General features: G+C 44.1%; 1 protein-coding gene across 1 annotated transcript in view; it reads right to left on the bottom strand.

Annotated features, from left to right (window-relative positions):
• CSMD2 (CUB and Sushi multiple domains 2) overlaps positions 1-23,444 on the bottom strand; it is a 307,900-nt gene that overhangs the window by 121,622 nt on the left and 162,834 nt on the right. The window contains 2 exon segments of the mRNA XM_075173206.1: positions 11,204-11,386; positions 20,061-20,173. Of these exon segments, the coding sequence (XP_075029307.1) occupies positions 11,204-11,386; positions 20,061-20,173 (296 nt within the window).

Genomic DNA, 23,444 nt, shown 5'->3' with positions numbered 1-23,444 from the left:
TCCTCACATACAGGCCATCCCCATCCTGTATTAAATATTTGTACAATACAGCAATAAATTGTCAACAGATTTGAGGAGGAGCTGTGAGTTTGCCTTTGCCTGTCTCCTTGGGCAGCTGCTCACACCTGTGCCAAATGAGCACTGAGAAATGGAAGCTGCTCTTTCGTTTCGGTAGTGACTTTGTTTCCCCCAAGTGCCAGGGGCTTGGGGCAACTCAAAGCAAGCACCGGCAAGCTCCCCTTCCCATTACAAATAAATCACTGACTTCTGCTGGGCTACCACGTTACCAAAAAGAGGCATCAAATTAGACTGCCATTCCCATGAAAATAATTAAAACCAGTCTTAAAATAAAGTTGAGAGGAAGAGTGCATATTAAAAAAATCTTTAGCTCTCAAGGGTTTTCAATATATACTGTATTTCAGCCGACAAGGTCCATTAATTTGAAAAAGCAAGGCTGCTTTTTAAGTATTACCTACCCCACGTTTTTGATATTTTATGTATGTATGCTTCACTCATCTTTTTCCCCACCATCACCCTTGGTAAAATCCATTACTTGGAACATACATCTCACTAATTCCTGACAAAAGGACATCGCACCAAGGATGAGACTGGTTTTAGTTTGGCATTTATGCAATTATTTGGTTCAATGCTCACCCTCCCTCTGTTATTTTCCCTGTGTCTTCCTTCAACACTTAATGGTTTCAGATCAAATAAGATGGACGTTACCATGACGTTATCAAGGCTAAGAGCTACACAATCTATTTCCTGCTCTCAGAAACAAAGAGAATAGATTAAAGAGAAAACAAACTGCAAAATATCCTCAGGATTTTGGCTCTTTACTAGATGCTGAGATATCAAGGGATGCTGTCAAATAATTCTGTCAGCATAATCTCGGTATAATCTGCCTAGGAATAGTTACTGAAAATAAATGCATTCACACACAGAGAAACATTTAGCAGTAGGAGCCCCTCCCAGGAGCTAGGTATCTCCTATAAATTTTTAAATCCAAAGCGGTAAATTAGCATTCATACAGGACCTACAGTATCAGACAGCCGGCAACAGAGGTACAGTTGCTAGCGCAGCTATTACGGCACAGCGCTGGTGGCTCATTTTGGGAAATAACAACAACAAAGAAATTGCTGACAAAAGAAAGAAAAGCAGAGTGAGGGAAGAATATAAAATTAACCTTTGCTAGATAAAACAAAATGACAGATTAAAAAGTAACAGATAAAAACCCCCAAAAGTCTCTATTGCAGGGAAGTAAATGACAATTTTGATTTTCCATAAAGTAACAAGTGTAGGAGACAGCCAAGTTGCAGGCTGTAGGACAAGGCCACTGTCCCACGCATCCGTGTCCCAAGCCCATGGCAGGGCACCAACGTACGAGCTCTCCTCGGTGCCGTGGGGAGCTCGGCTTCGCCTCCCGGAGGGTCACGTCCAGCCCAGGAAGCAAGAACTGATCCAGAAGGTTCACTAACAAGATCGTGGTGTCTGTGATACGAAGATTTTCTTTATCTTTCTAAGCAGGAGAGGTTTTCTTCAGCATGAAAGGGCGTTTTTGGTCTGGGGCTGCACTGGACAGAGCTGGCACCGGCATCCACGTCAGCCTCTCTGCTTTCTCAGAAGTGCTTTGCTGGACACTCGGATAAAAGCAGAAGCTGTTTAACAATATGTCATGAACAGTGAAATGTGCTATCAGAATGAAGATAATAGTGCCCAAGAAAGGTGGAAGACAGCTGAGCGCTACCTGCCTCATGCTGTTTGAGCATCCGAGACAGCCAGGAACAAAGTGCCCCCGAGGAGCGAGCAGTCGTTCGAAACATGACAGACAGACGGAGGTCAGCCCCGCCGCCTGCGGCCCGCCCGCCAGGATCACCGACTTAGGCATAGCGTGACTCTGAGGCCTGGAGCTAAGGGATTGAAATTAGTATTTACTGTGGTTGTTCTTAAATGTTATGAGAGGACATTTCATTATGTGCATAGCATAGGTTCAGATTTATAAGCCTATGCTGATCTTTGTCAATTATTATTATTACTGATCAAGTACTGCAAAAGCAGTAAGAAAAATCCCTTTATGAAATATAGCAGAATAAATCACAGCAAAACTCAGTAGAACAGAGTACCTAAAAAAGCCAGCGAGACCCATGTCATTAACGAATGAGTACAAGGTATTTATTCAAGTCATCACAAACATTATCAAGATTATGCGTTCATTTAGAGCAGTAAAACAGTGAAGAAACAGCTCATTGCTTCTTGTCTTAAAAAGTCGAGTGGGACACGTGGCTGTGGCATGAGGGCACCGTCCCACGGTTGCAGTGCGAGGTGCTGATGGCCGAGCTGAACAGGGAGGCATCTGGCAGTTATTCACCAGCACAGCTGCTTGTTTCCACACTTTCAGCCGGGAGCAATTTCTGCATTTGTCTGGTCAGCCTAAGCACAACTTGCTTCTTTTCTTCTGCCTTCAAAAGATCCTGCTCCCCACAGATCACCTCGCTTCTCCCGCAAGGCACGCCTGGCGGCCCCAGACACTCCATCTCTGCTCATCCTGCACATGAGAATCCAGGGCTGATCCTGGGGAGAGGGCACACCTGCAAGGCACAGGAATGGGAAAGGCACCAGGTTCAGGGGCTGAAAACCAAGCAGGGAACCACTGTAATAATTTCAGTCTCCATGGAAACAAAAAAAGTCCTGACTTCTCTCTCAGCTTTTAGGTATTGCTCCCACAGACTCTGACCACTTGGGAGAGAGCTTGAAGACAGTATCGGGTTTTCTGCCTTACCACTCCTTTTTAAGAGGATCCCTCCTCTAGGCACAGCTTGCTGATGGACTGGAAAAATAGGACCTCAGCAGGAGCCTGGTTAATAACCAGCATGCCTCACTGGGGGAAGCATACATCCCGAGTAGCTAACAGTGCTGGAAGCTCAGGGCACCGTTCAAGCTGCGAAGCAAAGTGCTTTACATTTTGTATTCTCCTCTTTCTGTATCTGCTGTTTCAAGAAACACATCTGCATCACAATGCGTTTTCCTTCTTAAAACCCTGAGGCACCAACAGGGCAAGTGGGAGGTGAGGGAAAGGAGTCTAGGGCAAATATTAACTGGGAGAACTTTTTTGTATTTCAGAGCAACAAACTCTTCAGCTTATTCTGATGGAGTAGCTGTCACTGCCAGCATGCAGCTAACTGGGGGCGGGAGAGCAGAATAATGAAAAATAGGCAGGGTTGGGTACCAGATCTTGAGGAAAATATCCTCGGTGAACTAAAAATAGACTGTATAGGAGCCTCTCTGCACACAGAAGAGCACCACAATACCAAAGTGGGTTTCATTTCTACCCACTCAAAACAGGAACAGCGATTGGGTTACCGGGAATAAGACAAGTTTCTTAAACTTACTGGAAGATGCTGATCCCCACTGGGGCAGCGTTGGGCTGCTTGTCTGCCAGGTTTTCTGCAGCCATCTGTTATTCAGGAGGTGCTCCAAGGCTTCTGCACAAAGACAAGATCCTTTCCTGTGTGTCCCTGTTTATTTTAAGGGAACTCTCCCCCTCCCTGCAGTCTCTCTTGGGAATCGGTGGTGGTGTCCAGATAAAGACAGAAGTTTAATTGTCACTTTTTGGCAAAAGCTCCCAGGCAGTCTAGTGGTCTTGTTATGTACCTTTCCCGTTTTGCTCCTTCGTGGTTTAGCAGAGCATCCTTCCTCTGCTGCAGCGCTCTGAGCCGTCGGCCAACTGCTGCAACACATTCCTCTTCTGCAGGCTGGGAGCTGCAACAGGCTGGGATTTGACTTCACTCTCCACACAGTCCCACGGTCTCGGCACACTGGGTGCATGAAGGATGACTACCGCAACACCAGAAAGGGCAAAGCACCCCCGAAGCGTGTAACTGCAATTGGGGTGACGGCAGCTGCACACCGGTGATTAAGTGCAGCAGAGGGTGTGTGGGCAGGTTCAGCCACACGTGAAGCTCTGCTCATGGGGAGCAATAGGAAGAGCCTTAAAGCTAAACTTGCACACATCAGCTCCACCTGCAAATTGGAAATGTCCCATTGCAGCTTTCTCAAACATCAACCCTACGTGTAAAGCATTAAAGCAAAATAAGGCAGGCAGAAGGGAACTTCTCTGCAGACCAGATTGAAGATGGCAACGTAACACACACCGCATTCCCATTTTCTGGATATAGAGATAGGGGAAAGGGACAGAGACAACCTTCTCGCCTGATAAAACCAGTAAGCATCATTTCAGATTCAGACTCACATAAAGAGAAGCAACCCATCATGCTGAGCAATTGCTGTCAGGAATATGGACAGATGCTTTGGCACAGGACAGCTCATTTATAGCAGCATGAAACCCTATCAGGGTAACAGTTCAACTGAGTCAATCAGTAAAATAACAAGCATGGAGACAACCCAATAAACTGCATCCTCCTGATCTGCGCCGAGAGAGCAGCTGGGAGCGCCTCTGGTGAGCTGCATGCACAGCAACGTGGCCCGACAGCACTGTGAAGTCCTCGCTCCAGCTCTCCCCACGTGCAGGCTCTCTGCAGGAGGAGCATCCCTGCTGAGGACGCGAGAGCTGGCCACATCTGCTGGATCACCACCACAACCTCATCTTGCACCCTCTAGCCTCATCACTGCAACCTTCTTGCTGAACCAGGCTGACTGCGCACACGCCCCAAGCCCCCAGTAATTTGTTAGAAACCAGGAGAACACACGGAGCAGCAGCTCACAGCAGGAGGCTGTTTCTGCTGGCGCTAGAACTGCCAGACAGAACTCTCTCAAAGTAACACCAAGGAGAAGACAGGCTCTGGTTTGACCCAGGGGGATGCCAGCTTTCCTCAGATACAGACACCAAGGGAAACTTCGCAACTCAGTTGTCAAGTGGCATGCTGGAGGACGTGCAGCTTGTTTGAGACAAGTCTCAAGGAAGAGCAGAAGGGACTGGTTAAGCAGCTGCCTTTTCAAGTCACAGAAACGAAAATGGAAAATTTTCATATAGGTTACACCAAAAAAATGCCTGGGGAGTGCGTGGGGGACAATTAGAACACAATTAATTGTATTTAGGAAGGTGCTGAAGTGCATTCCGGCACAGCACAGCACTTAAGCATGTCTACTTAAGCAAACATTTAAATCTCAGTGCTTTGATAAACTGGGGCTGCAATGCAGAACAAGGGCTTTGAGAGAAAGGGCCCTGCTTAATTTTAAGAACAGAATGGTCTTACATGGCTGCAACCATGGAACAAGGTTGTTAACAAAAGCTACAAATCCCACATGTATACAGAGATCATGGTAATCCTGCCTTCATTTAATTTGCTTCCCTCACTGCCAGAGAAAGACAGGATCTCCATGGCTCAGGGGAAAGGCTGCCGATAAGGAGCATTTCACCACCGATTTGCTGCTCTGAACCCAACTCAGATCAAGGGCAAGCAGAAGTGCTAATGGGTCCTGAAGGACACACATCTGCTGCACAATGTAGAAACCATCTAAGCCCTGGAAGTGGCCCCAGCGGGCAAAGAGCCCATTTCTTGGCAGGCTTTCAGCTGCACAAAGGAAGGATGTGACCAGCTGCGTTGCAGAGGTCAGGGTTGACATATTTTGGTAGGTTAAGGTTAGCTACCAGTTTCCTTTCCCAACTTGTCTGGCAGAGATAATTAGAATGTGTCTCTGCCATTACATCAGGAAAATCAGAACAGCGTGCTTCATAAAAGCATCAATCAAAACAAAAAACCCAACAACAACCACAAAAAAAAACCCCAAAACTAAAAGCCCACACAGCAAAACAGCTTGGAAATAAAAATTAATAGAATCCCTACACTTATTCCAAAATCCACTAAAAGCAACTGCATCTACAAGCAGATAAACAAGTCCAATGTTAGCTAGAAAAAGAAAACCTGTTTACAGGAGGGAGAAACATTTTGTGAGTTAACATAAACTGTTCCATCAGCACTGCAAAAAGAGGAATTAAGAATAAAAGAAATAATATGAAGAGCACACAAAAAATCAGGTTTCATCAGAAGAATGAGAGCCTATGCTACAGTTCAAAAGTCTAAAAAACTCCCTTATAATGAAAAAAGTATCAATTCCTTTAAAAAGAATTTTCTGGAATTTCTGATTAAAGAATTATTGGACAATACACGATCATTCTGATCATCTTATCGGTCCACCTCCTTAATACAGACTATGAAACAATTCCTGCTTCCCACAGATCTCCAGAAAGGAGCATCCAATCTCCATTTATAAATGTTTAGGTACGGATAACCCACCACTGCCTTCAGTAGACTGCTCCAAGGGTTAACTACTCTCTTTATTAAAAAGCTGTTATTTTTAAAAAGGCAAGCTATGCTTTTATCATTGCTAACTTGAGAGAGACACTTTCCTCCAAATTACTCTTTCATAGGGAAGGCTCCATAGGTTGCTGTGAATAGTGGGCAGGAAAGAAGAAAAGAGAAGAAAGAAAGAAAGAAAGAAAAAGAGAAGGAAAATAATGACCAATTGACAATTTAATTTAGAGCTAAATGAAAAACTTGTCAAGTGACATGAAATTACATGGTTCTGTTCAGTACATTGCTGGGAAAACATCTATTGCACTTTGCATTTCCAGCTACTAATCCTGAATGTTTGTACCAGACAGTGCACAAAATGTTAGCCACTCAGCTCAAAATTAAAACTCGCAATCTTTGCTAAGAGGAGTTAAGATTGTTCAGCAGGTATAATAGGCCAATATGGGATTAACAAAAAGAAAGGAGTAATTACCACTAAGGAGAGAGAAGAGAGATTTTATACTGCTATTAAGGAAAATCAGACGTTTGAAAGACTGGAAAAATGTACAAAATCATAATGCCTCCAAAGAGGACAACTGTGTTAGTGCCATACACCTGCGTGGAAGGACGGGGAATCCTGGGCTGTGCCAAGCTCCTAATGGAGCCAACTCAAAGACAACTCTCAACAATGCAAAGGATTTTGTCGGTGCTCAGTTTGGCCTGAGAGAGTCAATGCACCATTTGCAACAAGACAGCACAGATCTCCAGCGTTAGTGGGCACAGTGCGGCTTCTTTACAGCATTCCTGCAACCGTGAGCAAATTGGTGAGGAGAAATGGGCTGTGGTTGAGGTTTTCAAGTGAACAAGAAGGGCAGAAAGCGTAACATCTGCTCCAAAGCCAGAGAAGAAAACGCACAATTTAACATAATTTCAATTGGAAATGCTTTGGGAAATGCCTTCTGCTCCGTTTAGGGCAATATGATGCATGACTACTGCTCTAAGCAGGTCTATAACACGAAGAGAGTTTACGATAACACAGCAAAAAAAGTCACTGGAAACTCTAATGAAGATCCTAAAGCAAGACCAGAGCAACACCAAGACCCCTGTAACGACTATCAGATCAACAGACGTAAAGTGTCTGGAGGAGTCCAGAAGTACTCTGAAACAGGGTAACTCAAATGACTGCCCCTCCATTTAAACATACACACGCACATATACATCCACACACGCCTGCACATATTTACCCCCAGCCTTTGTGGAGTTGCAGTCAAGTGACGCCAAACAAAAACCCCTCAGTTCAGTGCCGAAACCTCCACCCTCAGGTTTGCTTGATGCACTGCAGTCAGAAGGTACATACTGTTTTATTTCACTATGTTTTATTTACCTTTAGAACAAGTGACGGGTCCAGAAAACTTGACGTTTGCAAGTCTGAGATCAATGAACTAAACTTGTATCAGAAAGCAAGTTGTTTTCAGAAATGACTTTCCCAGAGCAACTGGCAGAGGATAGTTAAAACACGGCAGAAACTTTGCCTTTATTCTCACTATTAACCTAGCGAGATGGTTACAAAGGTTTATCATGGTGGTTTACGCCATAATCTATCAAGTAAAACGACGGCACTGCTTGGCGCAAGTCAACCATTTAGCTAAAGGTGCAGGAGTGAAGACTCAGGAGTTGCAGGGCTGCAGGCAGGAGGACGGAAGGGAAGGGGAGCTGCTGGAGAGCAATAGCAGAGAAACGTGTAAGTCTTACTGAACTGCTGCAGAAACCCTCCGAGAGCAATATCCCGCTGCAAAGGGGATGTTAGCTCTTCCTTTCCTTACCAAGGAAACATAAACCTTGTGAAACAAATTTTGGTCATAGAAAATGTTTTGTAGCAGGGCCTTCCACTGCAATAGTTCACATAAAATTCAGATAATGAATTTTTCCCTGCTATACATGAGTGTGTTTAAACAGTAATTCCAACCATGTACTTGAAAGTTATGGCACTACTGAAAGGCCCTGCTCCCCGACTGCGTCTGTCCAGACTTTCATCATCATTCTCACTGCAGTAACTGAACAACTCACCAGCCTCCCGTTATAGCTGTAATTATGGGCTGGTTCCCCATTCATAAGCTTAATAATCTCCTCTACCACAGGTAACTGTAGACTTCAGTTGAATATTATATCCTTTATGAGTTTCTACCATCAGAGCACAAACTTCATCTAAGTAGCACAATGGTTTTCCTTAGGTAACGTTTATCCGCATGGCATCTCCTAAGCCCATTTTGCCGTCCTTCAAGAAAATTGAACACAGCTCTGTACGAAAGCAATGGCTGAGGTTATCCTGGGTTATGAGAACTGCCTTAGCCTTTGACAGATACCATAGTTGTGCAACTTTGAAAATGCAAGTGAACAACAGCAACTATAATGCTGATTTGAGCACTACGAGGTGCTGCAGAATAGGGAGAAAGAGAGGTCTTCAGTATCCAGTCATCACTGATACCCAGACAGCCCGTTGCACAGAAGCAGACACCAAGCTCAGAGCAGACAGATGATTGTGCTTCCCCATCCAGCTACAGTACCACAGGTTCCCTGGCTCCAGAGCAGTTGTTTCAAGTCTCTCAGATCAGCAGAGATAATCTGAACGTACACAGCAAGGCCAGGGATACCTTGCTTAGCAGGGGGTTTGCAGAAGACACGCACTAAGAAGCCTTGCAAAGTTTCTCAAGGGCCCTGTGTGCTCACCCTGGATGGTTAAGGGATGCAATGACAACAAAGAGGATGAAGATGGAAGGTCTGTTATCATGAAGGCACAGACAGTCACGAATTAAGAACCCGTTGCAATAAGCAGATGCATTACTTAAGTGGTTTGTGTTGCTTTGTCATCGAAGCCCCAGGAAATGAGTTCTCCACAATAAATTCTGTCTGCTCATAAATCATTTGCTCAGGACAGCAGGATACACCATAGCACACTGTTTAATCTCCTCTGCATTTGTCACGCATTTGCGGCCAGAATCAGGAGGACTGAATTGTTTGCATATTCCAACTAGCAGCACATAAATCATGTAACCTTATTTTCCCATCTCATGCCCAATACCTTTAATGGTCTCCCAACGTTTACAGGGAGTTGTTACTAATCCCACTACAGATTTCATGGCAGGTTACACATTTTGTCATGTAACCCCTTCTGATTCACGCACACTAATATGATGCTGTCTAGAATAAAGGCAGGGAAGTGAAGGTGTAGAGAGAGCTATGAAATACTTTTTCCACCACCTACACGTTGCCTTGTTGATTCATAAATATACAAAGCTGGAGGGCCACAGAGAACAGAATACAATGGAATTATTTTAACTAGAAGATTTATGCCTGTGCTATGCTTTGCATGGACTGCTGATTGAGGCTTGACTTGATGCCCCTGTTCAGTATCTATGTACAAAAAAATAACGTTACTTTACTGGAAAGTCTCTTTTCTGTACTACTATGATTCAATCCTCTCATACTGGGCACAAAGTATGGGTTTAGTCTCACTGCAAACTGTCAGCAAGAGCCTCAACCAAACCATCAGCTATTCAAATTCATCTCAACTTCTGGGAAATGAAAAAAAAAGAAAACCCAAAAAACCCACACCTAAGCTAAGCACAGAAACAGTCTAACAAGTCTAACACTTCCCACTTCAAAAATAACCAGGGAAACTATTCTCCTCATCAGCATCTTCAGCTGATTTGCTTAGAGAGAAAACCAAGTAGGAAGGGAGTCATGGCATCTGGAAAAGGCAAAACTCACAAAGTAATTGCTTGCTTTCCCCAAATAGACATTCTCAAATGCTTAGAGCTTAAATTAGTGTTTGAAAAGAAAGGCACTTACTTGAAACCGGTTTCCCACGTTCTCCCATAAATTGCCAGTGTGGGGACACTAAAGCCCCCACTTCTCCCACAGCTCCTGAAGAACCCAGATTCAGCTCTGAACTAAGAGGGTTTGCTCCCCCCAGCTGTGTAATCTCTTTGGTACGGAACAAGTCCTGCCACACTACAAATGAGCATTTTGTACTGGAGTATCTAATACCAGCATATCTATTTATCTGCAGAGTGATTACACACTTCTAAAAATTAACATTTCTGTTTTCTCTCTATTTTCCCCACACTTTTGTCCTCTGTCTGTTGCTCAGCTGAATTTTCCTTTCCTTTTTTTTTTTGTTAGGTTCAGTCTCACTTCCCTTCCCCCCAGTATCTGTTCAAAGGCACAGACTTTAACATATCCAAGTAAGCGGAGACGAGACAAAAAGAAGAGTTTGCTTGTCACCAGTTGGGGAAAATATAGATACTTTTGTGAGTTTTGGTTATGTTCAAATACAACATTGTTTCTGAGTGAAGGTTCAGTCAAAATCATAAAGCAGATTGCCCAATGCATCTTCAAAAGACAGTGAGGCCATTCAAACTCAATGGGGACTGTGCACGTAACTCCCATTTACATCTGAAAATTTCATCCTTATCACTACGGAGAGCATAATATCCTACTTCTGCTGAGAACTCATGCAACAAATTAAAAATTGAGGTCCAGCAGCAGGGAGCCTGAATACTGTCAGATAGTGAAGGAAAATTAAGAGGCCAAAAATAGAATCAAGTTTTAAATTATTGGGTTTTTTTGTGTCCATGCCTCCCCCGTCTTGGACACCAAAGCCAGAAGGGATCTCACCGGGAGGGCAGAGGGGTAGAGCAGAGAGAGCACACGGTCCCAGCGCAAGCCCAAATCTCCACCTGGACGCTGCACATCCCCTCCCTGCTGAGAGAAGAGCCAAGCCAAACTCTCCCCCCGCATTCAGGCAAGTGAAGCTGCAGCTCGGTGCTCTCTCTGCCACCACGAGAACTTGCCCTCTCCCGGGAAGCAAACACAGAGCACAAACATACTGTTTGTGTGACCACCTCGCCACACAACAAAGATATTTTAGAGCCGTCTCCTCACTGACTTACAAACACAAACTGGTTTCTGAGCAGACCACTGGCTACTCTTTTGGCAGGTAATTGTTTTCTGTCCCTTCAACTCAAAGGCAGGCTGGCACTCAAACTTCAAACTGTCCCCGTGGCGAAACGTGGATCCTTCTCTCCTGCCGTAGGCTGGGATCCCAGGATCACCGCAGCTCCCTTGGTCAATCTCTGAAAGAAAGAAAACAAAAGTTGCATGGGGGGAAGGCTCCGACACCGAGCCGGCGCAGTGCCCGCTGTACATCCGCGCTGCTCGCCAGCACTCCGGCAAAGACAGCGCATCCCGAGGGAGCGCCCGTCCCCTCCGCACCGTCTCACACGGGAGGGGGGTCAGCAGCGGCGCAGAATGCAGTGAGATCTGCCTTTAACACACGAATTTTACCACTGAAAGGCCCTCCTAACAACCTCTCCTAACTGCTTCCTCATCCTTAAATTAATCACAACTAAATGAAAAACACAGCGATACCCAAGGAGATCCTAATCTGCACCTGCTTCAAGGACTTCTTTTGAAGCAGACAGACCACGTGTCACTACGGGGGACCTTCAGCACTCTGCAGCAAAGAGGATGCGGTTGAGGTGTGTTTGCTGGACTGATGTCCGCCGTCCCTCCCTCCCTTCCTTCCTACCCCCGCTTCCATTTCTCCGTGTGGTCCCGAAGCAGACAGCTGACACCTTATTGCATGGAGACATCCAGTTAATCTCTTGCTGCACATGTGTTTTGACTTCAAGTAAATCACGGACACAATTTTCTGTTATCTTCTGCTCTGTACAATTCCATTTCAAAAGGGCCTCCTGTTCCGTATCTCTATTAGCTACAAAACGTCATTCCTTTACAGCCTCCTTAGTGCTCCCACAGTATTTATCTGCTTCACATTCATCTCGTCTTCCACGTTCTCTAGTTTTTATCCCCATCATCTATGATCAGCCTCGCTGTCTTTTCTCCCCGTTTTCAATTTCTTACACCAAATTGGAAACTTCTTTTATGACATTTTCTTTACAGAGGATAATCGCATAATCCGAGATTTGCATTACTCCATCTAATATTCCAATCTGGTTTGAATAACAACAAGCACCTCATTATTATTCTGACTTCAGACAACTTACATACAGGTGTAGTTTGAATAGAAGTCAGAACAAGACACCTAGCTTCTGCCACTGCTGTATGCATCTTGAACTAAAAAGTCACTGCCAGGTAACGAAACATCCCAAAAATAATTTAACATAAATGAATATTAATATTAAAGTTTTCATGAAATAGGTTTCTTTTTTTGCCTGTCAGTGAGAACAGTTTGCCACGATTTATGTATCTTCCTGCAGACTCTGAAAATCCAAATGTTTAGGATTTGCACTTGCATATAAGGGACAAAAAAAAAAAAACAGTTCAGATATTGAAGTAGCACTGAACTATACATTACTCTCCAAAAAAAATAAAAAGCAGGAGACAAATAGTGCAAATCATGGAAAGAAAATTCAGCTTTAAAACTCAGGAGATACTAACAAGATCAAAGGTAGCATGTGTATTTTAAACATGTATCATTGTGACCTGACAGAGACATGGGAAACTGAAAACGCTTTCTGCTACAAGTCAACAGCCTTTAAAAATTAATTTTTGTTATTCCTTTCCTTCTCACACCTTGAAGTCTTGAAATACAGTATTAGCAAGTGACACTGATGGCAAGCTGTCCTGCAGGGTGCCTTCATCCAGCATCTCCAGCTCCTGCTGTCGCTGAAGCCTGCGACGTTGGGTGCCCTGGGGAAGGAAGTGTTGCACATCCCGGCACCGCTCTGGTTGCTGCTACTTGCTCAGAACGAGATGGATGCCAACACATGTCATTCCAGCCACCTCGTAAAGCAACGCACGCAGTGCTAAGGGCCAGGGTGAGCAACGCAGTCACCTCCCAGCTCACTCTGGACCCAGCACTGCCGGGCCACGGGGAGCAGGCACGCCAGCACTTCTCAGGCTGCTCCTCCACCTTCAGAGGCTCTTCCACCGAGAAGCAACAAAACTCTCCAACACAGACACACCACATACTCCTGCCCACACCTGCCTCCAGAGAGGGAGCCCTGTCCTCCTAAAGCCCACGGGAGTTTTGCCATTACGTTCAGCAAGGCTAAGATTTCATCACTGACCTGAAGATCTTCCCTCCGCACCTATCTGTGGCTCTGGAGGGACGGTGGCCACGGGAACTCCGCAAGGGGCTGCAGACGGGCGTGCTAAGGAGCTCCAGCTACTGCAGAAGCCAAAGGGAGCTACAAGTGTTCAGCATATTCATTGCTTTTGTAAAATGAGGACGTGCTTGGGCTACCAGATTGTCAGAAGAAATACAGCCAAGCACAGAAAAATAACTCCCTTTTGACTCTCTGCTGAGAAAGAATAAAGGTAACACAGATGCTCTCAAGACTATGATTGAACGGTCTCCTCCCTCCTAAGGCTCCCCCATCACTTGTGAGCTTGCGTAGTCCTTTTCTGCCACACTGCATGAACCCAGCTGGAACATCTCTACAGACGGAGTGAAATCACAGGTTTAAGAATGGGAGAGAAATGAAGAATTAGAGCTCACATTTTCTACCGTGCACGTGATCTCCTTGTTAGCAGCAGGCAAACAAAGCTAGCACATCTTATTACATTAGAGAGGTCAGAAAATGGAATTTCTGTCCTGAGAAAATCCCCTGGTTCCTACATTTCTTTTCATACATGGTAAAATTCATTAAATATTTAGCAGAGCAGAAATTCCAAAAATGAGTGATTCAGAAATATCAAAACATGTTACTTCAATAAGATTGAAACATTTCTCCTGATGAATGTTTAAGTAAAATCACTTCCACATTAGAATAATAAAAGTCAAAACTAAACAAGAATATCTAAAATCAAGTGTTTTGACATTATTTAAATGAAACAAGTTGAAATGAATCTTTCAAAACTTCTCCATCAAATATTATATCATGCAGATAAGATTTTCACAAAACAGCATTTTTTAACAGAAAATGTTTCACCAGAAATTTTTCACCAGCTATTTATGCTATCTGTCTTCTGGTGGTGGGTGGGGAAACAGGGTCCCTTTGCTCAGCGGAGACGAGGCAGCCTACACTTCCAGAGTGACTAATGAGAGCAAGAACCTCAGCCTGCGTGGGCAAGGAGCTCGTTTGGGGAGTGCCGACGCTCAAGTCTCTGCTCCCTTACACAGCTGCACAGAAACACCGCAGGCACCCAAAATTTAGGCCACTCTTTTCCTGGGGTTCCGTGGGAATTTCTGCTCCTGCCTGACTCTGTTCTGGAGGAAAATGAGGATTTTGGAGCTGCAAGCAAGCACCACACTAGCAAAACTCCGGTTTCTGGAAAAAAAAAATCCACAAGGTGTGGGATTTGTGAGCCCTTAGAGGCCATACCCGAGGAAATCACACAAATGTTACCTCTAGTCAGAAAAGACCCTCAAGAATACACTTACCTCACACACACTATTTCACACGTACATTAACTTTGCTTACGTTAATGAAAGCTAACAGTGTTAGGTATGTATCTGAAGGAACCAGGGCCAGGGTGTTCTATTGCCTAGTTCTTTTTGTTGATTCCAATAACAAGGAAAAAAGGATCTAAAGAGCAAACACGATGAGGAGGAGGGGACAAACTAAGAAGGAAAGGCCCTTCTTTCTGCATATCTTTGCCACATCCCTCCCATCTAAAACCACTGTTGCAGGGCAAATGCAGAAACTGAATCTAGCAGGCTCATTAAAACCGTGTGGCATAACATCAAATCACTCCCCCTAAGGTTTATAGAAGACTTAAATACAAGTAACATGACCCTGAGAGCAGTTCAGGTCAACACATCATAAGCTAAAAGCCTTCACGTCTGTTGGTTCAGCAGTATTTCAGCTGAGTGTTTTATGACATGAGTCAATACATTTAATGGAAAAGCAGAGCAGGAAAGATATAAACGCTAAGTTTTCTGACAGACTTCCACCATCAACAATATTGGGGGGTTAGGTAATGTAGAACCTTAAAAAAAAAAATATACGTAATCAATGAAAACTACCTGCATGTTATCTGGACCTGTCAGCGAAACCCAAGAGCATTTCACTAGACAAAATCAAAACCAGTCTCCACGCCAGGGAGCTTCGAAAGCTAACCCCGAACAACAGCGGCGTCGGAACTGGGTTCAGATTAGTGTATTTTCTCCCCAAGTCTCCCAGGATCAGGCAACTTAAGATGTTATTGTTTGTTCCCAATTTGACATATATACATGCGTATGAACACCTTTACAAGCAGCTTGCATGCAGGCATCTATAGAGTTCTGTATTTACATACAACATATATGTAAAACCAGACGTGGAAACCCAGCAAGCTCATTCAACCAAACACCTTGGGCAGCACCGATTTGGTTAAAACCAGAAAGGTCAGTAGAGAAAATCTTCAGGCTCCAGCTTTGCGGAGCTCCTAAGCTTCTTAGCACCATGGGGCTAAATTTCAGCTCGAAACCTAAGCTCCCCAGAGCCAAACACTTAGTCAGCATTTCAACACCAATAAATATTGTTTAATCAACCCCTGCCTGCAGCATGCTGGCAGTTCAGAACATAGACCTTAGTCAGCTCTACCCAAACTAACCCAATTCCAACAGAAATCCAAACTAGATCTGTGTGTTTACAAAGCTAGTTTTAATTTTAAGTTATTACTTTATATTAAAAATATGTAAATATAAATGTAAGACTAAATTAAAATCTGGCTTTGTTCTATTTCTTTCATGTTTTAAAATTTTGTCTCTTGCCACAGAATTTTATACTATTGATTTACTTTTATACTATTGCTTGTAATAACCTCAAGCTCATGAGTAACAGAAACATGTTTTTCCCGACACCTCCCTGTGAGGAGGACCAAGCGTCTTCAGTCCACCGATGGGCAACATAACTGCAGAAGGATTGCGGATGAGATTACGGGAGTCTGAATCCTCTTCAATGAACCCTGCATTTCTCAAGAACTTTTGAAAATGTTACCTGAACAAATCATTTATTCCCAACCATTACAAGGGGTTGACCTTGGAACTTTCAAAGAACCATTTTGATGGCTGCGGAAGGCATCAGCTCTAAGGGGAAGGTATTCTCAGAACAAGTCATCTGAGATTAAAGGAAAGAAGGGAGAAGATAAGACCCAGGACCCCAGGAGGCTGTAAGCCCTCTCACAAGTCAAGCACTAAATTGCAGTATCAATCAGCTCGCTATAGTTGTGAGAAAGAAAAGACTTTTCCAGCAAAGTGGAGCTTAATACAAATTTCTTCTGACAAACACTGGAAGTCCAAAAACATTGTTCTATTATGAGAGAATGTCTGTTTAAAAGGATAAAAATGGCTGCAGTTGAGACCTTGGAGATTTAGAAGTAATCTTCATGAACATTAATGAGCCAGATCCTCAGCTGGTAAAGACTGACACAGCTTAACTGAAAATCAATGCTGTCACACTGATTTACACCCACTGAGCATTTGTTCCAAATGCATCCAATCTTGCAGTGCAGATTTGGAGAAACCTGAATCCAGATACCTTGTGTTTTGTGGACTCTTCCTGGTGCAAATATGCTTTCTCTTTACTCACAAGTGAAGCAAAAGGAGCTGGTTGGCTCCCCCTCCTCAGAAACCCTACATTAAGAATTAGATGGCATATTGCCCTCCTCAGCATGTTCCTTCCAACAGGTCCTTCAATCTGTGCATCAATAAATCTCCTAGGCATAACTGTTTCAGCACTAGCAACAGGCTTTATAATTGCATTACACTTAAAATGTACACTAAAACTTACACGGTTTAGGATAGATGGCTATTTAAACAGTCTATAAGCAATACTCTGCCCTTCTATCAGGCAGATTTTTGGTCTTGACTTTATATGGCTCCATTAGCTGTAATTTTCCTCTTGCAATTAGGAAGAAGCATGGCCATAAAACTGATACTGAAACTTGTTAGTAAGTTGCATACAATTTCATAATGTATTTGGCAAGTGCTAATTACCTCTTACTTAAATGTCTCTTGCTTTGTAACTCAAAGCATTTGCAAAAACTTAGAGTTTTATGGACCTGGCTGAAGGTTCGCTTTACCTCAGGATAACGCCAGCATGGACCTTGGGCATGGAGTGTATTTCTTTGTTCATGTACAAACCTATTTTGCAAGGTCAAGAAACTACTGTACAAAAACTGCAAAGATGCCTAGAAAAACAGAAAAGATTTGAACGCTAGGCAGAGAGTAGCTTCTACTTCTGATACATGCAGAGGACAGACACTCCCCAGGAAGGGTCCCTCCTTTAGGGCTCATCAGGGGACAGCAGAGCCAGAACACTCGCTTTTTTTTCCTTCTCTAGGAGGTTATGGACATAGAAGAGTATAGCAAAATAGGCAGCAGCTGTGCAGGTAAAGCTGATGAGCGGGGAAGGGAGAAGCACATTTGACATTGGAAGCTCCATACAACACGACTCCAAAGCATGAATGATAACGGTGATCCCCACACCGACCGGTAGGTCACAGGGAGCAAGAGCAGCTCAGCCTTGCTATAGATCAAGCTACCAATAACATCAAAGCAAGTCAGAGGAGGAAAAAGTCAAGCTCCTTATAGATCCAAAGTTCACAGAAGATGAACAACAGCGTAAGGAAGTCCCTATATTATGCGCTTTGCAACTTTATATGCTATGCTATAGGGTAAACATAAGATGTATCAAGATACTGAAAGAATATGTCCAGAAATGCCCGTTGGACGAGATCAACTAACCAGACAGGATCTCGAAGCAGAGCCGGAGAGCTGGCAGGCAGGGGTGCAGCAGCACGCGCTGCCAGCCTGCAGAGAACCAGCCGCAGACGTCACAGCCACCGCAGAGAGCGAGCTTTCAGGCTGGTCCAGTCACAGCCAGTAAGACTGAAATGGTACCATTAAGATGCTCCCTAGACAATCAGGCTGGATTTGCCTTTTCCTTCTTTCAATTCCATTATCTCTTATCTATGTCCCTCTGTGACTTTTCTGCTGACCTGGTCCCGCAATCCTCTAAGTCCTCCAGCATCACGACCCAGCCCCGCGCTTCGAGGTACTGCTCAGCCTGCCTGGACAGGCTGGCATTTAGTCCAGCGAGGTCTTCTGGCAGGTCAGGCCCCTTCAGGCTCCGGACTGCTGCTGCTCGAGCTTCAGTCGGCAGCACTACTATGGGCAGGTCCTGGCCGGAGCACGACGACACTTCCCTGAAACATGGCAAGTCCCAAGGAAACACTTTGAAAAATGAATGAACGCTAACGTGCGTTGAGGGCCCTTGAAAGAAACAGTTTGATTCAAACGTTACTGCCGATACTCAGACCTTTCAAGGATCAGCCCCCACGTCTAGATGAAGATTTGTGTGCCTACTTTTAGGCATCAGAGCTGAAAGAGTAAACCATCCCTGGTGTCAGCAAGTCACAGAGAAAACTGAAAGGCATTCAAGTGCCTTGAAAAGAGATTCAAAATGACAACAAAACCAGAAAGAAGCTGACATCCAAGTGGAATTGTTGTTGCGTGTCTGCGCCGGCGGCTGCATCACAGAAAGCAGCTCCCCGTCCGCAGGCACGACGCTGTCAGATGGAGCACGGAGAGCACGTTCTTCAGAGCAGGGCTTGCAGAGGAAGCCAGGGACCCTAGGTGCTCACACCAAACGTGGAGACACAAGATAGAGATTTCTAGAAAAATCTAAAACCAACTCAAACCAGGAATCTAAGAAAAGCTTCAGCTAGGATCACCAGTCACTTACATGAGTTCGAAGGAATACTTTCCCATCACGCTTTCTCTAACATTGCAAATACCTTCAACAACAGTAAACACAGAAGCTTATGACAGAGTTGAGCAGTCAAACCTGTGCTGGTCGTGGCTGGGGTAGAGTTAATTTTCTTCATAGCAGCTAGTACGGGGCTATGCTTTGGATTTGTGCTGGAAACAGTGTTGATAACGCGGGGATGTTTTCGTCACTGCGAGCAGTGCTTACGGAGGGTCAAGGGCTGTTCTGCTCCTCACCCCACCCCACCAGCGAGCAGGCTGGGGGGGCACAGGAAGCTGGGAGGGGACACGGCTGGGACCCCAGCAGACCGAAGGGATATACCATGCTGTATGGCATCATGCTCAGAATACAGAGCTGGGGGAAGAAGGAGGAAGGGGGGGACATTCGCAGTGATGGCATTTGATTTCCCAAGCACCGTTAACGTGAGATGGAGCCCTGCTTCCCTGGGGATGGCTGAACACCTGCCTGCCGATGGGAAGCAGTGAACGAATTCCTTGTTTTGCTTTGCTTGCGAGCGCAGCTTTTGCTTTACCTATTAAACTGTCTTTATCTCAACCCATGAGTTTTCTCACTTTTACCCTCTGATTCTCTCCCCCATCCCACCGGGGGGAGTGAGCGAGCGGCCTGGGGGGCTTAGTTGCTGGCTGGGGTTAAACCACAACAACATCCTAATGCATCTCATGAGTTTCTTTTGAAAAATCCCAGCATTAACTTATATTTCATTTGTAATACTCCAGACTAGTCAAAGTTTAAAAGTAGTTGATACCACTAATCTACTGGAACCATTGATCACTTGATCTCACTTCCTCCCGCAGACACAGTCTGTTGCCACCAGCTGAAATTCACCAACTCTCTTCCAACAAAGCAGACGAAATGGCAATGAAACATTACCCACCCCGTCTGCTTTCATGGAAAAGAAATCATGAAAGCTGTTCTTACTGGAGCAAAGCTTCAGTTTTAAGAAAAAAATCTGCAGAGCTTCAATATATTTTGAGAAGCTTCTTTCTCTCTTTTCTCCCAAACAACTGTACCCATCTCATCCCTGATCCTTCTAAAACAGGTAAATTCTGAGAGACGCTTGGATTACCTTCATACGTTGCTTTGAATCCCAGCAAGTTGCTGACACTGTCTGTCTGGAAGAGGAGCCACATCTGGTGGTGTGTGCTAACAATGAGATCAGGGACTGTGGTGCCTGTCAAGCTGTAAAAATAAATAAGAACAAGTCAACAGCCTGTATGTCTCCCCAAACTTATTTTTCCACCAAAATAAAGGCCACGTATACCTCTGTAAGAGCAGAAAATAACGAGAGCGATGCCAACAGAATTAAGAATAACCCCAAAACAGAACACTGTCCAAAAACCTGATAGATTTTCAAGACTGATGAGCCTCTCAGTATGTTTCTGCATGCTACCTAAACAGCGAGTCTTTTACCGTAGTTGAGGGCCTGCAAGTTATTATCATCACCACTGTAATAATTACAATTTAGTACCATTATTATAATATATTATCCAGCATCAATAGTAATCATTTCCTTTCTCACTGAAGCAAAACATAAGCAAACAAATAAGGTTCCCAGAACCCATACTGGTGACTGAATTCCTCTTAACTGCCTTTAGAGGTATTTTCTAGTATTACAAAAATTTACTTTCAACATATTCTCTGCTACATTTCTATGCTGACAGAGAAGTTTCCACAAGGATCTCAAAAAACCCTGGAAGACAAGGCACAAGCCTCAAGCCTGCTAAATGCCCTGTGAGCCTTTGAAAAGTGCTACTAATCCAGGCAGTTCAGGATGATCAGGACATTGCCTACCCTTCAAGGATGCTCCTCGGAGAGCTGAAGAGATTTAGAAAAATGTCACCAATACATCCGTATTAATGAGCCGTGTGTGGCTCATTCAGCCTTCGGGATTAATCACCTCGTTGTGGTTCAACACAGCTTTAGAGTTTTATCCCCCACCCACACAAGCACCAGTGTAGGCACTTACGCACGCACAAATGCCAGCTTTGAGCACAGCTCCTCCCCTTCCCTCTGCTCCTGAAAACGGAGTAACAGTGCGTGGGAAGGGATCACTACTACAGGAGCAGCAGCGTTATGTTGCCTGTCTCAGTGGCAGTGTTTAACGTTGTTATTATACTATTTCTGCTAAGGTATCATCTGTGATAAATTTATAAATTACCTTAAGTGCAACTATTGCAAGTGGTTAGGTGGGGTTTTTTTCTGTAGTGTTTGCTTAAATTTAAATACATACATATGTATAGATATGGCTTCTTCCTGGCACCGTTCTCAAGTACAATAGCAGCACCTGAAACACTTCTCGATAAAAATCGATTCCCAAGCTCTCAGAGCAGAATTATTGCAAACCCATACTGCAAGGGAACAAACCCAGCAGCTGTGTGTTGATAGCATCCTGGGAACAAATGTAACTTGCAACCTCCAGGCACAATTGTTGCAATTCCCAGTTTCCTGGGTAATCGGAGACAGTATGGCTGATCTGCCAATTACTGTTTGGTTAGAGTGAAGCCAAATGACTGCTTGAAGGCTGGGCTACTTATTCTACTTGACATGCTTAACACTGGCTACCTGCTGAGTGCCAGATTCTTTCCAACAGCCTTACAGGTATCTAACATAAATGGGACCAACCTTGCCATACGCAACTCTCCTCCCCATCCCAGAGACGTTCACCGGTCACATATGCACCAGGGACACCTGAAACCAGTCACCACTCAAGCTTTGGCCATGGAATCTGGAGTGTGTTTTTCCCTGAAATCCCATTCATGTCTCCCAAGCCCATCAAAGCTCTCCCAGTTCTGCCCCCACCTTTGCTCTATTATTGTTTTGACCTGCCTCAGAAATTTTATTGATCCCAGGGTGCTGGTAAATTAAGAAGTAATCTTGCTTTAATAACTGTTTTGCATCCACAGAGTGTGACGGGTAGTGCAGAAGACGTGCTATTGTTGATGCTTCTCAAGTTACTTAAGCAACAGACAGGCAAGAACGAGGAACGTACCAAGAGAAAAACCTTCAGAAAAAGGCACTTCAAAGGTTTTTGCATGCTTTCCCATTCCACTTTAACAAGCTGAATGATTGATTTGGGTGCTTGTTACTTTTAGGGAATAAAATCCTCTCTGCAAGTCAGAAAGCTCAGCCTAACAATCTGTTACGTTCTCCGAGATGCATTTTACAGGCGTGTGAGCGAGACTGGAAACAAATGGTCCTTCATACCTCAGTTTGGGATAACGTCTGCTGCTATGCAAGTCGATTCAAATGTATTTCTTGATTTGAAAGGCTGTGGGACTGAGTTCCTCTTGAATAGCCGAGAATAAATGAAGAGTAGTTAGAAAACTGGAACTCCTATCTTTGACAGGGTTAGGTTTCTACATGTTGATTCTTCCAAAGAAACTACAGCGTGTATCCAAATGGATATCCAACCTGATACATGAATTCAACTGACAGTAGGTAAGAAGGCAGCAACTGCTGAGAGAAGTGTCCATGGACTTTCAGCCACATTTATTACATTATGGAGTACTTCTGTGGTCTTCACACCTCCTTCACATTTCATTAGTTTTCAACTTATCCTCCCAGATTAAAAATAAAAATAAATTTCCCTGTTAGGATTAGCATCAGCAATTTAATGGAACGTTCTCTGCACTGGGAGAAGATACCACACACTACACCTTGCGCAGACAGTCTCAGATATTCCAAAGTTGCGGTTAGCAAGGGGTGGAGTAGCTAATACAGAGTGAGAAAACATGGAATGATTAAAATCAAACCTAGGAAAATCTTCATGGGCTTTAGGCAAACAAAAAGGGATGGAATGAGAAATCATTTCAGCAAGTTATTACAAACTACTCCCCTGGCAGTAATTTGCACATTTTTACCAATCAGCTGTGAAATGTTCTGTGACACTTTAATTACAAACACTTTTGCAACAATCAGACTTTACACTTATATACATTGCAGGTTAGAGTTTCTGACCTAAGATTCACCGATGTTCATGTTCTGAAAAGAAATGTATAGGAAAACGAACCTCAGAGAAACAGAGATTTTGGAAAGAGAAGCACACATTAAGACAAGTGAAAATGGAGCGGGAGGCTGATTCATGTGGAAAAACAAATGAAGAGGAGGAATTAAAAAACGCAATATGTAATACTCTACCAGTTGGAAAGAGTACAACAGCTTTGCTAGAGAAGCTTTTGGAGAGTCGTTTGCTCCTATACGTTTTTGATTAGACAGAAAAGAAGGGAGTCTTTCAAGTTAAGACACTAAAGCTGGATGCTGGCGGCCCTGTTCCAACAGCCCGTTCATCACTTCAAATTCCTTCCGAAAGTCACAGTGACTTTTCCCTGCTTCTGCTCCAATACCTGGCCTTGCAAGTGCCCTCAAGACATTTGAGACTTGGACAAACACCACCGGTTTACATCTTCACTCACAAGAGGCAAAAGATACCCCAACACAGCAAGAAGCCACG

Source organism: Calonectris borealis, chromosome 25 (assembly GCF_964195595.1).
Source record: "Calonectris borealis chromosome 25, bCalBor7.hap1.2, whole genome shotgun sequence".
In the NCBI taxonomy this organism is placed as follows: domain Eukaryota; kingdom Metazoa; phylum Chordata; class Aves; order Procellariiformes; family Procellariidae; genus Calonectris; species Calonectris borealis.
Note: the sequence above shows the minus strand (reverse complement) of the source record. Positions and strands in the feature narration are given on the sequence as shown.